The 24,924-nt window shown below is 43.3% G+C and overlaps 1 protein-coding gene across 1 annotated transcript in view; it reads left to right on the top strand.

Annotated features, from left to right (window-relative positions):
* Positions 1-371: 371 nt before the first annotated feature.
* Positions 372-24,924, top strand: part of C2H3orf85 (chromosome 2 C3orf85 homolog) — a 39,235-nt gene continuing 14,682 nt past the window's right edge. The window contains exons 1-2 of the mRNA XM_068265496.1: positions 372-594; positions 22,476-22,609. Of these exons, the coding sequence (XP_068121597.1) occupies positions 546-594; positions 22,476-22,609 (183 nt within the window). The 5' untranslated portion in view covers positions 372-545. The remainder of the gene's footprint in view (positions 595-22,475; positions 22,610-24,924) is intronic.

Genomic DNA, 24,924 nt, shown 5'->3' with positions numbered 1-24,924 from the left:
TATCTACCCGCGCCATTTCGTTATCTAGTCAAGCCCTTTTTATTTACTGCGCCCTTTTTTCATGCACGCGTGCAGCGCATGTTTACATTTTTTTTACCCTTGGCATCCATTAGAGAGTTTACTACTTTTCTTTGATTTTACAGTTAAAATGTCAAGATCAGCAATGATTCAGGAGGAAATGAATTGTCCATTAATATATTGTGGTTTTTTAAAATAAACTGCAGATCAGAACTGGAATTTTCATTTATTTTCTCCCTGAAAGTGTGTCTATCTGGCATACTTTTTTATACTTCTTTTTTTCCCCTTGTTTTGATCATCCAGCGTGGCATCTCTCTAATCTGTGGTGTAAAGTTCAAAAAAGGCTTGGCAGTTTCAGCTTACAAGAACACAGACATGTAAATCAGTACGTAGGTTTTTCAGGCTCGAAGGTCAAAGAAAGTAAGTTAAGGACAGAAATCAAATCCAAAAGACAACTAGGTCTGCAGATACTTGAATATATTTTAATTATCAATATTGTTAGAAGAAGTTGCTTTATTTCGATCGCCATGGGACGTGCAATAATTATGTTCTTGCAGCTTCTTATTTTAATACAAGGTAAGACATTATATATTATTACAGTACTTTCTTTTTCAGGCATTTAACAGAACACTGGAATATGCAAATGAGTGATTGTTTAGCAGCATTAATGGGATGTATGAATTGAATAATTATATTTAATGTCACAGTTATGTTAGAAGAACAATTGCAGACAATTGTAAAGCAGTTATTCTTGTCCACTTAGTGTCTATAATTGTATACATTTTAATATTCATCCCAGAGACATTTCAATTGAATAATTGTGTATACAGCATTAATGTAGAAAACACAACTGCAGGCTATTCTAAGGCCAGTGCTTAAACAGCATGCTCACTCAGACACGGATAACCATTTATTTACTAACTATCTCTTTTATCAGTTTCAGTCTGCTTTCCACTTTCATAACTTCATTGAACTTGTCATTGCTAAAGTAACCAATGATTTATTACCAATGATTTATTAATGGTTAAATCTAATGGCTACTATCCTGTCTACAGCCTTAAACGCTGTTGACAATACTTGATAACCCTAATCTCTCTCCTCCCTAGGGTTCACAGTAACGTGCTTTGCCTTGTTACTCCTCTTATGTCACTGCATCGACAACATCTCTTACTCTTGCCCAGAGATGGATTAAGATGTAATGGGGCAAGGTAGTAGATTTGGGGCCTCCTTGTGGTCCTTTTGGTAAGCTGAAGTGGAGAGAGGTCAAAGAAGGTGGCAGGTGACCCCCCCGTAGGCCTCAGGCACCTGCCTAGGTTGCCTGGTGGATGATCCTGCTCTGCTCTTGCCTCCTCTGTGTTGGGGTACCACAGGGCTGAGTCCTTTGAGCATTTCCATTCTCCATAAGAACCTAAGACCCTGGCCAGTTAATAAGTTATACGCTCTTTTGACTTAAAATGTTACTTGTGAATAACACCCAAATCCATCCCTCTGCTTCTACTACATCTGTTCCATCCTCTTGCATTCCTGACTGTCCAAAATTTAAACACGTTCCAAAAACTCTCATTCTCATTTTAGGAAAGAATATAATCTGATTTAAACCATTTTAGCCAAACATTGCTCATTGTTGCTTGCAGATAAGTCTTTCATTAAAGGTGCCCATTAACACACATCGATTTTCCTATTTGATTCCCTGCAGATTTGATAATTTTGAACTTATTAATCGGACAGGACTGAAATTCTACAGTAGGTCAACTGGGAGCAGGGCAGGAGTGGCAGACGATTGATAGACCATAGCATGGCATTGAATCTAGCAGTGAAATGCTGCAGTTCAACTGATTTTCAATACATTCCCTGCTGGAAATAATAAAACATTTGATGTGCTGTGTGTGGTAGGAATTGATCCCTTCTGCATCGATTCCTTTCTAAAAGGAATTGATCATTTTAGAACATTGAGTGGAAATTTATAAGAGTATGGCCAACATAAGGTACACAAAATTTTATCTTAAAGGATATATGCAGGGTGAATAGTGGAAATAAAACTTTACTTACCTGGGGCATCTTCTAGCCCCTAGAAGTCTGTGTGGTCCCTTGCCGCAGTTCTGCATTGATCCACTGTCCAGTGGTCCCCTCTGTAAAGATTGCTGTATTGGTGGGTCGGCAGCTTCTGCGCATGTGTGGGGACAGCTGGACAGTGGAGCATTGGGGAACTGCGGCGACGGACCACACAGACGTCTTAGGGGCTGGAAGAAGCCTCAGATAAGTAAAGCTTTATTTCCACCATTCACCTCGCATATCCTTAAAGTTTTTTTCTAGTTATATTTTTATAACTTATCATCAATAACATGCCTTTTAAGCAACTAGCAAGCAAGAAAATACTCTTATTATTTATTATTTGAAACAGAAGATGAAAAATTATCTCCTAGGAGAAAACTTAAGAGGAAAAATGAATTGGATTGGGCCCATCTTGGTATCACTATAGTAACAGTATTACTGTTATTATTAATTAGCAATAACCAAGAAAAAAATCAGACTTCATCTCACACAAAATATCTACAGCCAACAACAGAGCTGCTGAACTCTTCTACGCAGTGGAAACACTCTGCAATCCTTCCTGCCTAAAAGTCCCAACCACATTCTTCAGGGAAAGGAAAGGTGTGAAGAATTCTCTGCCTTCTTCACAAACAAGGTGTCTGCCATCCGTGCCAGCATTACACCAACAACATCAATTGACCACTGGACTTTGCATATGCCGACTACCGTACCACCATGGCAAGTCTTTGACACTCTGAGTGAAGAAGATTTTTCAGATCTCTGCATTGTAATGGATCTCTGTTGTGTGCAGGCACTGAATTAATGTTTATGTCCAGTCTCCATTGCATCTCACACTCATTTTAACGCCTGCGCTATGCAAAGCACCACTGTGAATCCATCCATCCAACTGTTCTTAGAGGAGCTCACAATCTAATCTCTATCAGTCTTAGTTTAATGTCCTGTATGTTATTGGGATGTGGGAAGAAAACAAAGTGCCTGGAGGAAACCCATACAAAGGGATAACATACAAATCCTATGCAGATAGTGTCCTGGTGCAGCTTCAAACTGCAATTGTTATACCTAATAGGCACCCCTATTGCATCCTATACTTTCAGGGATTTGCATTGACCTGGGGAATCAGGAGTATTCCAGTGAAACACCTTTTCCAAGTGTTTTATTTTCCTTTTAGCAGCAAATTTTATTCAAGAAATACTTAGCACATGGTACAAAAGGCATATCAGTTGCTTATGCAGAAATTACATGCAGAAGTTACATGGTACAAAAGGCATATCAGTTGCTGATGCAAAAAATAAAAAATGACCTAAATGATGGTAATTTTGGGTAATCCTGTAATAATGAACATTACATGAATACAGTAGAGTCTCCGCTATTCAGCACCGACAGGGATTAGCTGATGCCGGATAAATGTGCTTTCTGGCTGCTTGAGACTCAATGTCTACCTAATACAGAACTAGGAGTGCTAGTACAGAGCTTCCCAGGAAGAGTACTGGAGGGGGGGGGGGGGGGGGGGGTGGAGGCGCCCAAAGATAGGTAATGTAATGAAACAAAAATATGGTGGAGGGAGGGTGTCTTTACCACTCAAGATAGAATAACCAAAACCACAGGGTAAATGTAAAAAGATTAAATTATTTATTCAGCAAGATTTAAAGGACTGCGTTTCACGGGTCTCAGAAGTTAACTTCAGGTTAATACAAGTGCCTTTAAAATATGGTCACAAGCATGGACGCCAGAAATCTGTTCCCAGGAACAGCGTTACTGATAGGTCATCACAGCAGGATAATCATCATGGGATAATTAATTCTTAATGCCCATATTGGGTAATATTTGTCAACATGACCTTTCTGCAAAAAGGGGATGTCTTTATGGTTCCTAATGGTATTTATAGACCGAAATCACTTCCTGGCAGTAGGTGCCTGGTCATACATCCAATGCCTAGGGATCAGGCTTTTCACACCGTTGTCCAAGTGTTTTAATAAACTACCCTTTTGTTTCCCATTTATGGTGATGTGCCATCGAAGTAAGCTATCCTCACCATCTTAAACTGCTTTTTTTTTTTTTATTATTTTAAAGCTCCTCCTCCTTCCCACTGAATGCCTGTCAAAAAGGTTTTGTAAAGTGCCGTGCAAGATGTCGGCATTTTTCAAATAACTACTAATTATAATACTACTAATTATAAAATACATTTTTTAACTTACACTCTCTTCCTTTACCCGTTACTGTTGAGGCTACTGATATTTTCAACATAAACCATAAAGATAAAGAATTATGCAGGATAGCATGCTTTCCACTGGAATCTATTACTATAAAACAACAAATGTGCCATTTTGGTCCATATAATCATTTGTGTAATTCATATCCCCTAAGCATATTGGCAGTTTAATTGGCTTCTTCCCAATAGTGGTCTTAATTAAAGCGGACCTGAACTCAGAGCAACCTCTCTGCTCTAAAAGCTACACAACAGCATAATAACCTTTAAACAAAAAGCATTTCTTTGTTACAGCTGATACAAATCTTAAAATAAATCTGCACAGTTTCTACTTCCTGATTCATGGAAGCAGACATATTGTTAACATCCTGTGCTTTCAAATGAGCTTACCTGTATCTGCCATCTCTGTCATTGGCAGTCATGTGACACAGGGAAGATATTAGATTAGTTGTGATTAGACACAAATGAGAGGGAATTAAACAGGCTAAACTCTCTTAATACATATAGGGTGCATTTCTCTATGTATTCCATCTGTCCTGTGCAAGAGTGCAGGTCCACTTTAAAATATGGTAGGGACAGGGCCGGCCCGCTCATGAGGTGGGGTGAAACTTTTGCCTCAGGCGGCAAATTTCCAGGGGCGGCACCCGCCCGTCCGTGGGTGCGGGGAGCCGGCCCGCCGAGCTGGAGGGGTAGCTGGCAGGACGGGGGTATTGGGCCAGCGGCGGGGAGGGGGGGTCGGACCCCCCCCCTCCCTCGCCTGGGTCCCCCGTCCTCCGCTCCCCTCCAGCCTAAATAGACGCAGCCGTATGTGTAAGAGGCACGGGTGGGGAGGACACTCACCTCTTCCTCGCTCCAGCGTGCGCTCCACTGACATCACTTCCTGCAACGCTGCAGGAAGTGACGTCAGTGGAGCGCATGCTGGGAAGAGGTGAGTGTCCTCCCCGCCCGTGCCTCTTACACATATGGCTGCGTCTATTTAGGCTGGAGGGGAGCGGAGGATGGGGGACCCAGGCGAGGGAGGGGGGGGTCCGACCCCCCTCCCCGCCGCTGGCCCAATACCCCCGTCCTGCCAGCTACCCCTCCAGCTCGGCGGCCCCCCAGAAAGCGCCCCCCCCCCCCCCCCGAGGGGGGGAGGGGCGGCGGTGGCAATTTTTTAAAAATTTGCCTCAGGCGGCAAAAAGTCTAGGGCCGGCCCTGGGTAAGGACTTATAATTCATAGCAATATAATAGAAAGAATATAATAAGCAACTCTCCGAACTCTATAATAAATTGATCCTAAAGGATGAACAATTTAAAAAAACTCCCACCCTTGAAAGATATAAAGAGTTAGAGAAGATTCGTAAGTCTATCTCAGAGCTTCATTTGAAAAAAAATGAATAATCTTTAGCATTCACTAAACAATTATTCTATGAGAAAGGCAATAAGGCTCATACTTTGTTAGCTAAAAAACTGAGAAGCCCGTAATGCAGTATTTGCTCTAAAAGATACCTCATTATGACCTAAGAGATATCGCTGCTATATTCAAGTCATACTTTTCCTCACTGTATAATTTGAAAGAAAAGGATGAGAAATCACAAATTCTCATGCTGATGAGATTAATAAATACCTGAGAAGCTGTGGGCTATCCATGCTGTCCCAGAGTCAGGCAGCTTCCTTAACCAGTTCACCTCCAAGGGTTTTTATCCTAACGGACCAGAGCAATTTTCAGTTGTCAGTGCTCCTTCCTTTTATTCCCTAATAACTTTATTACTACTTATCACAAGAAAATGATCTATACCTCGTTTTTTTCGCCACCAATTAGGCTTTCTGTGGATAGTACATTTTGCTAAGAATTTTTTTATTCTAAATGCGTTTTAATGAGAAAAACAGAAAAAAAAAGAAAAAAATCATTATTTCTCAGTTTTCAGCCATTATAGTTTTAAAATTAAACATTCTCCTGTGGATAAAACAAACACGTTTTATTTGCCCAGTGGTCCCGATTATTAAAACGTTTAAATTATGTCCCTATCACAATGTATGGCGACAGTATATTGTTTTGAAATATAAGTGTTATTTTTCTGTTCTGTTTTTTTTTGTTCTGGCCATAATTACAAGCCCCTATGTAATAAATTAAAATTAATTTCCCCCCATAAAATATAGAATAAAAAAGCTGAGTCCCTAAGGCAACTATTTTTTTTTTTTAGGCTGATTTTCTTTTTTTACAAGTGTTTTTTTTTTGGGGGGGGGGGGAGGGTTGGAAGTGTAATTTTATTAATGATGTGTATGTACTTGAAAATGTATGTATTTTGTAGGTGTAATATACTTTTTGCCCACAAGATGGCGCTAGTGAACACTCGTTATAGGAAGTGTTCCCTTTTTTTTTTTTTTTTTTTTTACACTTTATTTAATTGTTACATTTCCTGTTTTTGTGAATCGGCTGTTCGCGGTCACGTCCATTCACTCCAGGCACTGCGATTGGATAGAGTACCGTTTGGTCTTCTTCCCCAATCACCCAGCACGGGATCCCAACGGAAACAGCGGCGGTAGCGGCGCACACACAGCGGTAGCAGTGGCGGGAATGCGCGACGTATTAAAACGTCATGTTGCCGTTAATAGCGGTAAGCATGACGTTTTAATACGATAAGATGTCGGTAAATGGTTAAATGCAGTAATCACGCAAGAGGAGATTAGAGAGACCTTAAAACCCCTTAAACCCCATAAGGCTCCTGGTCCAGATGGATTCACGATAGCATATTACAAAAAAATTCTCAGACCAACTTATTCCCAAATTAACTATTCTATTTAGGGCCTTTATGGACCGTGAGCAAATTCCAAACTCTATGCTGAACTCGCACATGGTGGTAATCCACAAATCTAATAAGTTACATAGTTACATAGTTACATAGTTATTTTGGTTGAAAAAAGACATACGTCCATCGAGTTCAACCAGTATAAAGTACAACACCAGCCTGCTCCCTCACATATCCTTTAGATTACAAAAGCTACAGACCCATTTCACTAATCGATACGGATCTTAAAATTTTTTGTAAACTTTTGGCTAATCGCCTTTCCCGATTAATGCCGTCGTTGATCCATCTGGACCAAGTGGGTTTTATCACTGGCCGATATGCGGGGGATAATATTAGACGATCCATAAATATTATTGATTATATTAATCATAACAAGATTCAATCACTTATATTAAGTTTAGACGCGGAAAAAGCGTTTGATCGCTTAACCTCCCTAGCGTTCTGGACGAGCTGTGCTAGTCCAGAGACGCTAGAGGGCACCGCTCAGGCCCCGCTGGGCCGATTTTGATAATTTTTTTTTCAAACCCGATGTTTGCCCCGAGCGCCGCCGCTCCCCGCCGATCCGCCGCTACCCGCGCGAAAGAGGGCCCCCCCCCCGCAGACCCCGTGCGCAGCCTGGCCAATCGCCGCCAGGCTGCGCTTTGGGGTGGATCGGGAGTCCCAGTGATGTCACGACGTCGATGACATCACTCCATCCATGGCGACTGGGGAAGGCCTAAAGGAAATCCCGTTTAGAATGGGATTTCCTTATGGGCGTGATCGCCGGCGACGATCAGAAGGGTGGGAGGGAGAGAGGAGGAAGGGGAGAATCATGTAGCTAGCGCTAGGCTAGCTACATGATAGTAAAAAAAATCGGGCGAAAAAAACCCTCCCGTGGGATTGAAACGCCCAGCAGGTTAAATTGGACTTTTCTCTTTCAATGTTTAAACTATATGGGATTCACTGGCTCTTACTTTCAAACTCTACAAAAGCTATATTCACACCCACAAGTGGCATTGAAGGTCCCATATACAGACCCCAATGATTTCTTTGGGATCTCCAATGGCACACGTCAGGGTTGCCCCTTGTCCCCACTGCTTTTTGCATTATCTATAGAACCTTTGGCGGCTAGAATTAGGGTCAACCCTGACATTCATGGCATCATGATTGGCAGTCAGGAATATAAACTGTCTCTATTTGCTGACGATGTCTAACTTACCATTTCACAACCCTTAATCTCGTTGGCTTCTTTGAAGTCTGAAATTAACATATTTGGCTCTCTATCTAACTACAAAATCATCAATTCTAAATCTGAGGTTCTCTCCCTAAATATCCCTGACTGCCAACTAACTTCAATTCTGACAGGCAGTGGCGGCTCCAGGAAATTTTTTTAGGGGGTGCTATGCAGGTGCTGGACCAATTTCCAGGGGAGCTGACGACCTGCGGCGCGCGAAGCGCGCTGCGCCAAAAATGGGCGTGGCTACAACCTGCGGCGCGCGAAGCGCGCCGCGGCGAAAAAATGGGCGTGGTCATGACTGGATGAGGGCGGGGCTAACTGTAATTTAAAGTGAACCCAGGGTGAGAGTGATATGGTGGCTGCCATATTTATTTCCTTTTAAACAATACTAGTTGCCTGGCAGCCCTGCTGATCTATTTGGCTGTAGTAGTGAACTGAATTACACCAGAAACAAGCCATGCAGCTAATCTTGTCAGTTCTGACAATATTGTCAGAAACCCCTGACCTGCTGCATGCTTGTTCAGGGTCTATGGTTGAAAGAATAAGAGGCAGAGGACCAGCACGGCAGCCAGGCAACTGGTATTGCTTAAAGGGAGATAAATATGGCAGCCTCAATATTATTCTCACCTCGGGTTCCCTTTAAAAGTGCAACGCAAAGACAGAGGGCCCAAGTTTTGGTGACCCTTTTCCCAGAAAATTCACATAATTGTGCAGGTTTTCTCAAGAAAATACACGTAATGTGAGCAGATTTTAACAAAAAACACGTCCAATGACCCCAATATGCACAATCGTTATCAGATATGACCCCAATATGCACAATCGTTATCAGATATGGCCCCAATATGCACAATCGTTATCAGATATGGCCCCAATATGCACAATCGTTATCAGATATGGCCCCAATATGCACAATCGTTATCAGATATGGCCCCAATATGCACAATCGTTATCAGATATGGCCCCAATATGCACAATCGTTATCAGATATGGCCCCAATATGCACAATCGTTATCAGATATGGCCCCAATATGCACAATCGTTATCAGATATGGCCCCAATATGCACAATCGTTATCAGATATGGTCCCAATATGCACAATCGGTAGCAGATATGGTCCCAATATGCACAATCGGTAGCAGATATGGTCCCAATATGCACAATCGGTAGCAGATATGGTCCCAATATGCACAATCGGTAGCAGATATGGTCCCAATATGCACAATCGGTAGCAGATATGGTCCCAATATGCACAATCGGTAGCAGATATGGTCCCAATATGCACAATCGGTGGCAGATATGGTCCCAATATGCACAATCGGTAGCAGATATGGTCCCAATATGCACAATCGGTGGCAGATATGGTCCCAATATGCACAATCGGTGGCAGATATGGTCCCAATATGCACAATCGGTAGCAGATATGGCCCCAATATGCACAATCGGTAGCAGATATGACCCCAATATGCACAATCCGTAGCAGAAATGACCCCAATATGCACAATCGGTAGCAGATATGACCCCAATATGCACAATCGGTAGCAGATATGACCCCAATATGCACAATCGGTAGCAGATATGACCCCAATATGCACAATCGGTAGCAGATATGACCCCAATATGCACAATCGGTAGCAGATATGACCCCAATATGCACAATCGGTAGCAGAAATGACCCCAATATGCACAATCGGTAGCAGAAATGACCCCAATATGCACAATCGGTAGCAGAAATGACCCCAATATGCACAATCGGTAGCAGATATCGCCCCAATATGCACAATCCGTAGCAGATATGACCCCAATATGCACAATCCGTAGCAGATATGACCCCAATATGCACAATCCGTAGCAGATATGACCCCAATATGCACAATCCGCATCACCTGAAAAAGAAAAGAAAAACCCATTTACTCACCTACAGCCAGAAGACCTTCTTTCCCGACCTCCTGTCCCGAGTCCCGACCTCATTGTGGCGCGCAGCGCCCGCGCGCCCACGATCCTCTTCCTTCCCGACGTCACCACGAGACTTCCTGCCTGCATGCAGAGAGCAGGGCTACGGGAAAATGGCCGCCCGAAGTCTGCAGAACAGGGCTCCGGGCGGCCATCTTACCGTAGCCCTGCCTGCTGCTCCGTGCTGCCGGTGTGTGAACTGACTTGGCGTCTTTTAGACGCCTGAAGTCAGTTCACTCCAGGGGGTGCTTTGGGGGTGCTTGGACAATTCTAGGGGGTGCTCGAGCACCCCCAAGCACCCCCCTGGCGCCGCCCCTGCTGACAGGCTATTAGTATAGAATCCAACAGGACTCTCTGAAATATCTGGGAATAACAATCCCCAAAAATACTTCTCAGCTGATTAAGTGTAATATTGTTCCCTTATTTTCCAGAATTTGTTCAGACTTCTCTTGGATAGGTCGAATGGTTTTCTTTAAGATGAACTCTCTCCCCAAGTTACTATATGTAATGTCAGTGATGCCTCTAGACATTCTCAAGCATATGTTTGTTCCTCTTCAGCGCAAAGTGTTTCAATTCATTTGGCAACATAAACCACCTAGGATAGCTAGATCAGTTTTATTGCTCCAAAGACAATTTGGGGGTCTATCAGTGCCTAATCTCTACAATTATTATGTAGCCTCTCAACTTCGACAGATGGTAACCTGGCTTTCTAAATATCCACATGCAATATGGTCTCAGATAGATTTTAATCATTTTGCACCTTGGCACCCTAGCTCTGCTCTTTGGTCAAACACCAAACTCATTCCCCACTCTGCAAAGATCTTTTCTTCAATCACCACGAACATCCATTTATGGCAGTCTCTTCAAAAAAGGTTGGAACTCTTTACTCCGAATTCCATTCTTCGTCCTGTTTTAGGTTCTCCGGATTTCAGTCCTGGACTTACTTTCATGTCAAACTCCAAATGGCACTCAAATCATATTAGATTCATAGAAGATCTTTTGGACCCATCAGATAAGTGAAAATTGTATACTTACCTACCGGTAATTTTCCTTTCCCCATGCATCCATGGCAACACATCGGGTATTGGTTCCCGCCCCCAATACCCCACAGGACATGATTAGTATAAGTGTTTTGATTACAGCCCCGCCCGCTGTCCAGTAACTAGTACATCACCGAACAGTGGGAGGGACCGCTGTGTTGCCATGGATGCATGGGGAAAGGAAAATTACCGGTAGGTAAGTATACAATTTTCACTTTTCCCCCTGCCTCCATGGCAACACATCGGGATCTAACTATAAGAAAACAACGGGAGGGAGACTGTGGCAGGTGCAAATCACGGCAAAACATTTATTCTACAAACTACAGAGATGCAGATGCACACATTATGACCGCCCTTCCGAATTCTACGGGAGTCGCGGTTGACGTATCAACTTTGTAATGGTTAACAAAAGTATTTATATTAGTCCAGTTTGCCGCTTGGCAAATTTTTTCAGGCATAACTCTAGCCTGAGATGCCCAGGACGTGGCTACACTGCGAGTCGAGTGTGCCCTGATTTCTTTCGGTGGGTTTATCCCCCGTGCCTTGTATGCGTTTTGTATTAGTCGGACTAACCACGATGCAATTGTCCTGCTCGAGGCTGCCTGTCCTTTCCTGTAACCTGATTGTATGATGAACAATCTTTCGGATTTCCGGATTTCCTTTGTAGCCTGAACATAGGTTTTTAGAGCCCTGGATACGTCTAAGGAGTGTAGGGTGGATGAACCTTCCTGCGTGAAGTTCGGTAGTGACCACTCCTGATTTAGATGATGACTGGAAGAAACTTTTGGAAGAAACCCCTGAATTGGCCTAAGTTGCACCCTATCAGGATAGAAGACTAAATACGGCTCTCGATAGCTCAATGCTTGTAATTCCGAGACCCTACGAGCCGAAGAGATGGCAACTAGAAAGATTGTCTTCAGAGTCAAGTCCCATAACGAACATTGTTCGATAGGCTCAAAGGGTGGTCTAGTAAGATATTCTAGAACTAACGGTAAGTCCCATGAAGCAAAGACTGGTTTTATGGGAGGGCGTAGTTTGGTCACAGCCAACACAAATTGCTTAATTAGCGGATTGTCTGCCCATTTCTTACTGGTCAAGGCTGAGATAGCAGAAATTTGCACTTTAATAGAGTGTACACTTAGTCCCTTCTCCACTCCTGTCTGCAGAAAAGCTAGAATGTCGCTCACCGATGGATTGAGGGGACTGAAGCTCTGAGATCTTGAGAATTCCAAAAAAACCTTCCAGATTCTTTGATAGGTTGTGTTCGTGGAGAGCTTCCGAGCCTTCTGTAAGGTCTCTATTACTGTTTCTGAACATCCTAGGTTCCTTAACTTCCCCCTCTCAATTTCCAGGCCATCAATTTCAATCGGGTCGGATCTGGATGATATATCGGTCCCTGAGATAGTAATTCCCTGTTGCATGGCAGCTGGAGGGGCTGGGTCATCGCCATCTGAAGAGCTGTAGGGAACCAAGGCCTTCTGGGCCAGTGTGGGAGGATTGCTATTAACGTCACAGCTTCCGACCTGAGTCTTCTCAAGAGATGCATAATTAGGGGTACTGGAGGAAACACGTAAGCTAATTGGAAGCTCCAAGGGGCTGTCAACGCATCCAATTCCTCCGCCCCCGGCTCCCGGTATCGACTGTAGAATCTCTTGCATTTGCTGTTCTTCCTCGTGGCCATTAAGTCCAGTTCTGGAGTCCCCATCTGTGAACAGATCCACTGGAATACTGTATCTTGCAGTTCCCACTCGTTGTTGGATAGCTGCGTACGACTGAGGTAATCCGGTACTATGTTCAGAGTCCCCGGAATATGCGTCGCTGAAATTGAGACTAGATGACTGACTGCATACTCGAATATTAACCTTGCCTCCTGCAAAAGAGAGTGGCTCCGAGTGCCACCCTGATTTCTGACGTATGCCACAGCTGTCATATTGTCCATCCTGAGAGTCACTACTCTGCCCTTGACTATGTGGTGAAAGGCTCTCAGGGCACAAAAGGCTGCTCTCAATTCTAGCCTGTTTGCTGGCCAACTGCTCATGAATCGAGGCCACACTCCCTGTGCTATAGTTCCTGCGCAGGATGCTCCCCATCCCTTTGTGCTTGCGTCTGTTTGCACAATAATCGGTCTCTCTTGCTTCAGTTGGACTCTCCTCAGAAGATTGCTGTCTGTTAGCCACCAACTTAAATCTGTTTTCATGAAAGTTGTTAACAATATGGTCTGCGTCAGATTCAGACCATCCCATTGCTGGAGAAAGCCTTGTTGGAAATTTCTCAGGTGCCAATGTGCCCATGGCACCATTGGTATGGTAGATGACATTGTCCCTATGACTTTTAGACATACCCTTGCCTGTGCATGCTGTGCCAGTAATACCTGTAAGACTCTCTGCTTCACTGTCAGTAACTTCTCCTGTGGTAACCCCACTGCATTCTCCTCTGTGATAAATCTCGCTCCCAGATATATCAAATCTTTTGTTGGAGCTAGATGACTTTTGTGATAATTGATTAACCAGCCGAATCTTACAAGGGTTTGGATTAGTAACTGCTTGTGGAGTTCTATCTGCCCTTCTGAATCTGCCAGTAGAAGAATGTCGTCTAAATAATGGTGACAACGTAGCCCTTTTAGTCTCAGGAGAGCAATCACTTCTATCAGAACCTTGGTAAAAGTCCTTGGGGCTGTACAGATCCCGAACGGGAGGCATACAAATTGAAAGTGTTGATTTCCTACCGCGAACCGGAGAAACTTTTGGAATGATTCCTGTATTGGTATATGCAAGTAAGCATCTTCCAGATCGATGGACAACAGGAAATCGTCCGGTCTTACAGCTGCTATTATTGTGTTCAATGATTCCATTTTGAACTTTTCTAGACGTATATATGAATTGAGCAGTTTGAGGTCGAGCACGGGTCGCCAGTCCCCCGACTTTTTCTGAACGAAAAATAGGCTCGAGTAGAATCCTTGCTTTTCTTGCTGCTGTGGAACCGGTATTATTGCCTTTTTCTGAATCAATTCTTGCAGATAGGTGTCCAGTATCTCCCTTTTGTCCGTTGTAACTGGTAACTTTGTTCGTCTGAAATGATTTGCTGGTGGTGTACTTGCGAAGGTCCAGAAATGCCCCGTGGTCACTGTTCTTACTACCCAAGGGGCATGTATGTGAGATTTCCATATCTGAGCGTAGTTCATTAACCTCGCCCCAACCGGGCATTCCTGGCCTTGATAGTTGTCAAAAAGACTTTTTGGGGGTTGGTGCTGAATTAGCTTTCTGTTTGTTAGCTCTCCCATAGTTAGTTTGGCCCATTTGCCAATTTTTTCTATAGCTCCTGCCGGGCTTGTAGTTTCTTGCGTTCCTGTATCTGGACGACTGTTGCTGTCCTTGTGACGGTGCGAATTGCCTCATAGGTCGTCGATCTTGAGGTATAAGACCCGACTTACCCCCAGTCACTCGGGTGATGGCAGTATCCATTTTGTCTCCAAATAAAGATTTTCCATCATATGGAATCTTACACCATAGCAACCGGGAAGCCGGGTCCGCCACCCAAGATCTTAACCATAAGGCTCTTTTGGCTGTTACAGATACTAACATAGACCTAGCTGAGGAGCGGATGATGTCTATAGCCGCTTCGCCCACGAAGTCCCCGGTAATCTTTAGGTCCTCTAATGCTGTAATTAGATCTTCCTTTTCAGCATCATCTCTAATCTTCTGTTCTAAGTTGTCTGTCCATGCTCTGATGGCTTGACCTACAGAGGTAAGAGCGATTGCTGGTTTACAAGCTCCGCCACAGCCCACATAAATTTTCTTTAAGTCTAAGTCCAGCTTTCTGTCAAGCGGATCCTTAAACGCGATAGAGTCTTCTATTGGAAGAGTAACGTGTTTCGCCAGGCGAACCACTGAGGCATCTACTGATGGTGCATTCTCCAAAGAACTTACTCCGTCTTCTGGCAATGGATATAACTTTGACAGCCTGTTAGCAATAGGAGTCTTCTTTTCTATTTTTTGCCATTCCTGATCTATTAGATCTTGAATTTCATCCATAATCGGGAAAGTAGTTCTAGACTTAGATAAATGTGCGTAATATTTCTTCGGTTTCTTTGATGTTTCCTGCGGTTCTTGAACTGGGTCCTCCCACCCAATCGCTTCTCTCACCGCCCTTACATACGGCTCTACAAGAGCAAAATCGAAACCGATCTCCAAATCGTTTTCCTGCGCCTCCATCGCTGATGTCGACGGCTGATCCGGCATATGCAGTTGTTGCTGCTGTGACATCTGTAGTGGAATCTTAGACATATAATCCTGCACTGATTCCTGTACAGCCTTTTGAACAATTTCTGTAACATCTATAGGTTCTTCGTTTGTCTGTTTCCCCATTTCTCGAAAACAGTCCGCGCAGACCGTCTTCCCTGGAACTGCCGGCTGAGAACAAGCCCAACAAAGTTTGTCCTGATTCCGATAATCCGGGGACCTTGACCTTGATTTATCCCTTTTGTGAGACTTTGTATGCTTCGATTTTCTTCTCCTTGATCTGTCCGCCGAACTCGATCTGCGTCTTGCCCTGTTGCGAGGAGGCGACCTTGAAGCACGTCTTTTGTTACGTGATCTGGAACTGCAAAAGAGAATGCAGTAATGAGCACTCCATTCTGTCCTTGTTCTTACTAACTTACCTTGTACCCCCCTTACCTTTGATAGTATTGCTGGTCTGTGTGAGGCCTATAGGCATCCATAGTTAGGCAGCAAAGTCAGCTGCAAAGAGGAAACAGAATGACAGTATAAGGATCAAAGTGGAAAACAAGAGAAAGCATCCCTAAACTATAGAGCATAGGGATATAAAAAAACTTCAATCCATTCAAGTAAAAAAACCCACCTGGTGTTCTGCAGGAAAATATATATATTATATATACATGCGTCCGGGTTGCGCTGCATCCAACTGTCCGCAATAGCCAGCGGCGTTTTCCCCCTGCGCGCACAGCCTCCAGACACATTGTAGCCAGTGTCAGCTGTTTAAATAGACTGTGCGCGCTACCAGACGCATTACTACCGGGTCGGAGGCCCCGCCATGCATCCAGCCAATCCAAAGCGGCGGAAATGACGCGATCCCGGCGTTCTTCCGGATCTCGTCCTTGCGTTTCATTTGGCCACTCCGCCAGGTACAAGACGGTGGAGCGCACGCTACCCTGCGATGAATACTCCCATATGCAGAACCCGACAGGCCGAAAAGAGGAAATGGATGCCGGCCGAAACCACCCATTTAGAGCGGCAGAAAGTAAGTTGCTCCAGCCCCTCATCCACCAGGCACTGTTAGGGCCTCTATATCCAGAGCGAGCGAGCGGACATGACCCCCAAGACCAGCAGAACGGGGTCCCCCATGTTTAGGCCCATTTAGAGCCTGTGTAATGGGTAGCAACAGGGGAGGCAGCCTGTGCGAGGGTCCCATAATGAGACCGGCAAGGGGGTAAAAATAAAAATGTTTTGCAGGACAAAAGCCTGCCGTCCTGTGAGGTGATGGACCAGGAAAAAAAGACAGCGGGCGGGGCTGTAATCAAAACACTTATACTAATCATGTCCTGTGGGGTATTGGGGGCGGGAACCAATACCCGATGTGTTGCCATGGAGGCAGGGGGAAAATCGATTACTCTCATTTGAATCTCTCAAAGAGAAGCTTCATTTGGACAATACATATTTTCTGCAATATATGCAAATAAGGAATTTTCTTCATTCTCTTTCACCAACCTTAACATTCCCCAAAAAGTCGGAATTAGAGGCAATATGGGAACTGGGCCCTCAACAAAAAGTGCTAATTTCAAGCTTATACACCTGCTTCTACTCATAAAACAGTTAATTTCTGTCATAAATATATGAAATATTGGGATGATGAATGTGGTACTCAACCTACTCTGGAAACATGGTCTAAAATATGGGTCAATGCAGCCAAAACCTCTATTTGTGTAATTATAAAGGAAAATATACACAAAATAATGTTGTTGTGGTATAGGACTCAGTGAAGTTGCATAAATGGTTTCCAGCTATCTCTCCACTGTGTTGGAGGGAGTGTGACCAGTCTGGCTCTTTATTTCATATTTTCTGGTATTGTCCCCATATTAAGAACTTCTGGGCGGATGTTATTCAACATATTTTTTAACATACTAATCTAATAGTTCCCATTCCAAAAGTAAAATCACACACTCAACGATTTCTCAACCACTATCTTACAGCTGCCAGATGTTTAATTGCTAAACATTGGAGGGACCCTAAAACCCCATCTAGAGCTGAGGTTTTGGCTAAATTGTCCCATGTTTATAAGATGGAATTGCTTACTGCCAGACTAACAGATAAACAATTCCTGTTTGATAAAATATGGGGTGCCTCTAGTTTCCAGGCATCTATCTGAAAGGGGAGCTCAGTTAGTCCCCTGTATTATTCTCACCTTCCAGTAACGGCATTAGGATACTCGGCTGTAGACTCACCCTGACTCACTTTTTCTCTTCTCCTTCTTGATGTGGAGTCGGGTACTCCATATCATCTTATCTTCTTTTCCTTTTTTACTTTTCCGTCTTTTCTTTCCATTTCTTCTCTCTTTTTTCTACTTATTTTTAGGTTTGTTATGTTGAAGCATGGTCTTCAGCAATTAGTTTTGGTCGCATGGAGCACTGGCAATGAGGACTGCTGGTCCGAGCGTGCGGTACGCTCCCGCACCCAGCGGTTACCTCATTATTAGCTGATTTTCCTGGTCTATTTATCTCAATTGATCTAAATAGGAATTTTTGATATACTACAAATAACTGTACAGTGCTTTTGTTAATACCATGGGCTTGATTCACAAATCCGTGTTAACTGTTTAGCACGAATGTGCTAAACAGTTAACATGTGAAGTGCCGTTCGCTGACTTTTGCGCACGCAAATTGCTGAAAATCGCGCGAATTGTGGCATACATGATTCCAAACATTTTTTACAAACCAATAACTGCAAAGTGGGATGTGCGTAATTATTCAGCCCCCTTTGGTCTGAGTGCAGTCAGTTGCCCATAGACATTGCCTGATGAGTGCTAATGGCAAAATAGAGTGCACATGTGTGTAATCTAATGTCAGTACAAATACAGCTGCTCCTTGATGACCTCAGAGGTTGTCTAAGCGAATATTGGGAGCAACAACACCATGAAGTCTAAAGAACACACCAGACAGGTCAGGGATAAAGTTATTAAGAAATTTAAAGCAGGCTTAGGCTACAAAAAGATTTCCAAAGCCTTGAACATCCCACGGAGCACTGTTCAAGCGATCATTCAGAAATGGAAGGAGTATGGCACAACTGTAAACCTACCAAGACAAGACCGTGCACCTAAACTCACAGACCGAAAAAGAAGAGCGCTGATCAGAAATGCAGTCAAGAGGCCCATGGTGACGAACTGCAAAGATCTACAGCTTAGGTGGGGGAATCTGTCCATAGGACAACTATTAGTCATGCACTGCACAAAATTGGCCTTTATGGAAGAGTGGCAAGAAGAAAGCAATTGTTAACAGAAAAGCATAAGAAGTCCTGTTTGCAGTTTGCCACAAGCCATGTGGGGGACACAGCAAACATGTGGAAGAAGGTGCTCTGGTCAGATGAGACCAAAACTGAACTTTATGACCAAAATGCAAAACGCTATGTGTGGCGGAAAACTAACACTGCACATCACTCTGAACACACCATCCCCACTGTCAAATATGGTGGTGGCAGCATCATGCTCTGGGGGTGCTTCTCTTCAGCAGAGACAGGGAAGCTGGTCAGAGTTGATGGGAAGATGGATGGAGCCAAATACAGGGCAATCTTGAAAGAAAACCTCTTGGAGTCTGCAAAAGACTTGAGACTGGGGCGGAGGTTCACCTTCCAGCAGGACAACGACCTTAAACATAAAGCCAGGGCAAGAATGGAATGGTTTAAAACAAAACATATCTATGTGTTAGAATGGCCCAGTCAAAGTCCAGATCTAAATCCAATCGAAAATCTGTGGCAAGATCTGAAAACTGCTGTTCACAAACGCTGTCCATCTAATCTGACTGAGCTGGAGCTGTTTTGCAAAGAAGAATGGGCAAGGATTTCAGTCTATAGATGTGCAAAGCTGGTAGAGACATACACTAAAAGACTGGCAGCTGTAATTGCAGCAAAAGGTGGTTCTACAAAGTATTGACTCAGGGGCCCAAATAATTACGCACACCCATCTTTGCAGTTATTTATTTGTAAAAAATGTTTGGAACCATGTATGATTTTCGTTCCACTTCTCACTTGTACACCACTTTGTATTGGTCTTTCACATGGAATTCCAATAAAATTGATTCATGTTTATGGCAGTAATGTGACAAAATGTGGAAAACTTCAAGGGGGCCGAATACTTTTGCAAGCCACTGTATAATTCTCTCATAAACAGTTTAGGTTTAGTCTGTGTTCACACTTAGAAAGTGTACAGTTCTATTCCAGTCCTGTTCTGTCAGTTTTCCAGTTTCCATAAGTTTGCATCAGTTTTCTATGACTGTGTTCACACATATAATGCGTACAGTTCCGTTCCAGTCCATTAAAACTGATAAAAAAACAGATGCAAAACTCACAGCACAGGACTGGAATGCAACAGATTTTTGTGTGAATGAAGACTTAGGGGCGGTTCACACTTGAATGGATGCAAAACAGGCATGTTAAACGCTCTGTCCATTTTGCATCTGCTTGCATAATCTGTGCCAACTGCTCCAACGGCCTGGCTGATGGTGTAATGGCTCTGCCTCTGACACAGGAGACCAGGGTTCGAATCTCGGCTCTGCCTGTTAAGTAAGCCAGCACTAATTCAGTAGGAGACCTTTGGCAAGTCTCCCTTACACTGCTACTGCCAATAGAGCGCGCCCTAGTGGCTGCTGCTCTGCTCTGGCGCTTTGAGTCCGCAAGGAGAAAAGCGCAATATAAATGTTATTTGTCTTGTCTTGTCTTGTCTCCATGTCCGCCTGTCCACTCTGATCGTGATCACTGCTTATGTATCCTGCCGCCATTCCCCACTAATCACCGACACTCACTTCCTCGGTACACACCGTGGAGGCTGGTAGGATAATGGGGTTCCCCATAGGAGACAATAGATTAATTAGTCCTAGCAATAGAGAGAATTCTCATTGGTCTACAGTGGACCAACGAGAATTCTCCCTGTGGCTGAGGATTCCCATTGGTCTTTTGCAGCCCAATGGAGATCCCAAAGCTTCTGTTCAGCACCGATCTGTGTCCCGGGACTGAGGGGAGGAGTCAGCAGCATCGTGAGTATTACTCAACACGTGAGTATTTACAGTTGTGTTCAAAATTATTCAACCCCCAATGCTGTAGAGGGTTTTAGGGAATTTAGTGTACATTTGTAATTGTGTTCAGAATGAAATCTTACGAGGACTTTTTAAAAAACCAAATGCAACTAAAATTACATCAATTGTTTTTGTAATACAGTATTACATTTTTTTGTGTGATTTCTTCATTGACACAATTATTCAACTACTTAAGGACTACCACTCTTAAGAACAGAGGTTTATTCAAGTGTTTTCAATCAGGTATTGAAAACACCTGTGGTTGTTAACGAGCAGCAATCAAGCATAATAAGCACCAATTAGGCAGATTTAAAATGACTGTGATACTCAGCTCCTTCTAGACATTTACTGGTGTGTTTACAAACATGGTGAAGTCAAGAGAATGGTGCAGGAAGACAAGAGAAGAGGTGATTTCTCTTCACAGGAAGGGCAATGGCTATAAGAAGATTTCAAAGATGTTAAACATACCAAGAGACACCACATGAAGCATCATTCGCAAATTCAAGGCAAAGGGCACTGTTGAAAAGCTACCTGGTCGTGGCAGAAAGAAGATGCTGACTTCGACTGCTGTGCGCTACCTGAAGCGCAAAGTGGAGAAATGTCCCTGTGTGAAAAAAAGATTTGTCCGATGCAGGTACTAAAGTTTCAGCTCAGACAATAAGGCGCACACTGCGTAATGAAGGCCTCCATGCCAGAACTCTCAGGCACACCCCCTTGCTGTCTCCAAAGAATAAAAAGAGTCTACTCCAGTATGCCTAAAGTCATGTGGACAAACCACAAAAGTTTTGGGATAGTATTCTGTGGACTGATGAAACAAAATTAGAACTGTTTGGGCCCATGGATCAATGCTATGTTTGGAGAAGGAAGAACAAGGCCTATGAAGAAAAGAACACCTTGCCTACTGAGAAGCATGGAGGGGGGGTCAATCATGCTTTGGGGCTGTTTTGCTTCTGCGGGTACAGGGAAGCTTCAGCATGTGCAAGGTACCATGAATTCTCTTCAGTACTAGGAAATATTGGATGAAAATGTGATGCACTCCGTCACAAACCTGAGGCTTGGGAGTGGCCATCGCAGTCACCAGACTTAAATCCGATTGAGAACCTCTGGTGGGACTTAAAGAAAGCAGTTGCCGCGCGCAAGCCTAAGAATGTGTCTGAACTGGAGGCTTTTGCCCATGAAGAATGGGCTAAGATACCCGTAGATTGCTGCAAGACATTTGTGTCAAGCTATGCTTAATGTTTAAAAGCTGTTATAACTGGAAAAGGATGTTGTACTAAGTACTAAGAATGAATGTCACTTGGGGGTTGAATAAAACTGATAATGATGTGAGCACAGAAAAGACATTTGTGGTTATTTCATTATAAATGTTACGTTATATTTGTCTGATTTACAAGTGCCTCTTTGATTTAATTGTAAACAAGATGACTGAAATGATCAAAATCAATGTCAAACTGGCCAAAACATTCAATTTCAGTGAGGGTTGAATAATTTTGAACACAACTGTACATTACGGTGGTGATCAAAGCGGGCGAAGTGGACATGGCGACTACCCTGGTGAGAATGAACACTGTCTGTTCTCATAGGTTTTCAATGCATACGTTTGCCAAGCTGGTCCAGACAAAAAGTGCAGCATTCGGACTCTCCGCTCCGTTTACTGCAATGCAGCAAACGGATCAGTTCTTTTTTAACAAGTGTAAGTGGATCCTATTTTTAACATTAGGATCTGCTTCCTGCTCTAAACGACCTTAAAAAACATCCCGAACCCGTACGGTTTTTACGCAAATGTCAACTGGCCCTTATAAAGAAAGCTGCAGCTGAGAAATGCTATTGTAGCTCTATTTACAAATGGTGGTTTGTCTGAGCAGTTAAAACTGATTTTAATTTTATGCTTCTTCCATTTTCTTATTAGGTATTTTAGGAGCTGCGTTCTTTACAGAGGAAGCTACAAATCAGTTCTTGAAGCTCAAAAGACAGGCATTTTCCAAGCACTTTTGGGAACCAAATCCCATAGAGAGTTCATGGAGTTCACAAATTGCAGAAATGGTAATATCATCAAATCAAATTTAAATAGAGAAATATTATTTCAAATTAGATTAGGTTTTATTTTACCTTTTATTTTTTATTTCTATCTCCTTAATTGATATGTACTGCCCAGTATTTTAAGGGAACCTGAAATTAAAATAAACGTCGATAAATAATAATCTTTTCCTAAATAGGACTGGAATCTTATGTTTTTATTTTGGTTTTAATAGATAAAATCTAGGTTTAAAGATGTAGCTGTGTCTTTGGCATGTGCTTCTGTAATTTCTGTTTATTCAGCTCCCAACTAAAGACCTACTAAGCTTTTTTTCTATATTCCTGGCTGTCAGGACTTGTCTCAGCCAGATGTTTTATGACTTGTAATTAGTTATCAGAAATAATTAACGTATGCATTGTGTGTGTGTGGAACACTAGTTACACAAACAAGCCCATGGCATAGTTTGCGTAATGCCAGGCAAAAGGAGGGGAAAGGAGAGGTCAATTTTTCAAAATAAAATACAGATCCTTTTGCAAGGGAACCTGTGTCATCGTTTAATACTTAATTTTTTTTATTTTTTTTTGTATACAAAATTTGTATTAGGTCAATCACATAGAAAAATATACATTATTATTACAATGGGTTTAATCCCATAGTACCTATACAAAAATCACATCAAGTCACCCAATACTAATTTGAAGAGGGTAACCCCAATACACCATTAGGTACATTAGCTGATTGTGTACTCCAAAACCTACACAGACCTCTTATTACTATAAAATTGGAGAAAGAGAAACAGAGACATAAAAGAAAAGAGAAAAAAAAAAGACCAACACCAATAATACCTTATTAAGCTGTGGCTTCAAGCCTAACTAAGGCCCGGTTCACACTTGCGGTTTTGCAAAAACCGCACCGGATGTCCGGACCGCACCGGAGCCGGATCGGACCTGAACCGTACGGTTCCTGTCCGGATCCGGTCCGGTTGCATACGGTTTCCGTGCGGTATGAACACGGTTGCGGTCCGGATCCGGATTCTTAAAGAGATAACAACCTGTATAAAAACAACAAAAAATGTTGGGGTCTGGGAGGTCAGCAGAAGGGGGACCTGTGGAATCAGGCCCTCCGCTGTTTAGCACTCACCTCCACCTCCAACATGCTGCCAACATCTCCAGCTCGTGCTGCTCCACTCCAAAATGGTTGCCCATGTGTCCCCGATACAATATCGCCGCAACAATCCTCATAGGAAGTGGGGTAGAACATCCGGATTTTTTGCCAGTGTGTTGTGCGCTCTCCGGTTCTCATTGGTTTCCATTGGCCGGATGGTGCAGTCCTGCTCCGCCCCGGATACGGCTCCCGGAGGAGCCGGACCAAAAAATAGCGCATGTTGGAACGGACACCGGAGTCCGGATCCGGTCCGGCTCCGGTCCGGACGAAACGGACACATGTGAACCCTGGCATAGACTTACATTGCTATGCCGTGCGTCCGTTTCGTCCGGCCAGCATGCGGTGCGGCTCCGGCACGGCTATTCCGGATAGCCACCGCTAATGTGAACCGGGCCTTAGAGGCTGCCCTCTGGAAATGGTACTATTTCTGCAAGATTGGGCACTTGTGCAGCTTCACGCTGTGATGCACATGCTTTGGAAATAGTACTAGTCCTGGGTGTCAGATGATGGCAGCTATAAATTAGGTTAGAAGCCTGAGTTGATAATATAGGAGGGGATATTACAAATATACTATGTACTCTAAACATCAAACTACAATGTTCAAATTATCTACAGTAATGTGCCATCCTGTACATTCAGAATATTTGGCTATCTGTGTCCACCATACTTTAACCTTAAATCAGTGTCAGTAAACTAAATGAACTTTGACAGGTAAAAGCTGTTGCCTTTTCGATCTCCTTCACTGGACTGCCAATGGGCCTCTACTGTAGTCCAGCAGGGGATTACCTGCTTAAAGAATTGGCAGGTGTGCTCTCTGTCATAGTTGCAGCTATACAAAACACTACTAAACGAGCAAAGAAAAAGCCACTAGATCAATAATCTATAGTTTCATATTGGGTAACACTATGGCTTCAATACATCAAAGGCTGTTCGATAACAAAAACCAAGTTGATAAAATACAGAATTCGGTATTTTAGACTAGTGTGTGCTAATTCATCGATATTTTCACAGGTGCAGTAGATGTTCGGTAATTTACCAAAGCCCATTGACAAAATCCTTGTTCGCTAACAGCAGTTCTGTGTGTCTCTGTGTTGTTACGCTTTTCTCCGTGCAGTGAGGGCAGTACAATAGAAAAGAGGCATCCACAACATCCCTTTAGATGTGCATGCGCATGCGC

This window comes from Hyperolius riggenbachi, chromosome 2 (assembly GCF_040937935.1).
Source record: "Hyperolius riggenbachi isolate aHypRig1 chromosome 2, aHypRig1.pri, whole genome shotgun sequence".
Classification (NCBI taxonomy): domain Eukaryota; kingdom Metazoa; phylum Chordata; class Amphibia; order Anura; family Hyperoliidae; genus Hyperolius; species Hyperolius riggenbachi.
The sequence above is the reverse complement of the archived record's forward strand: the minus strand, read 5'-3'. Positions and strand labels throughout refer to the sequence as shown.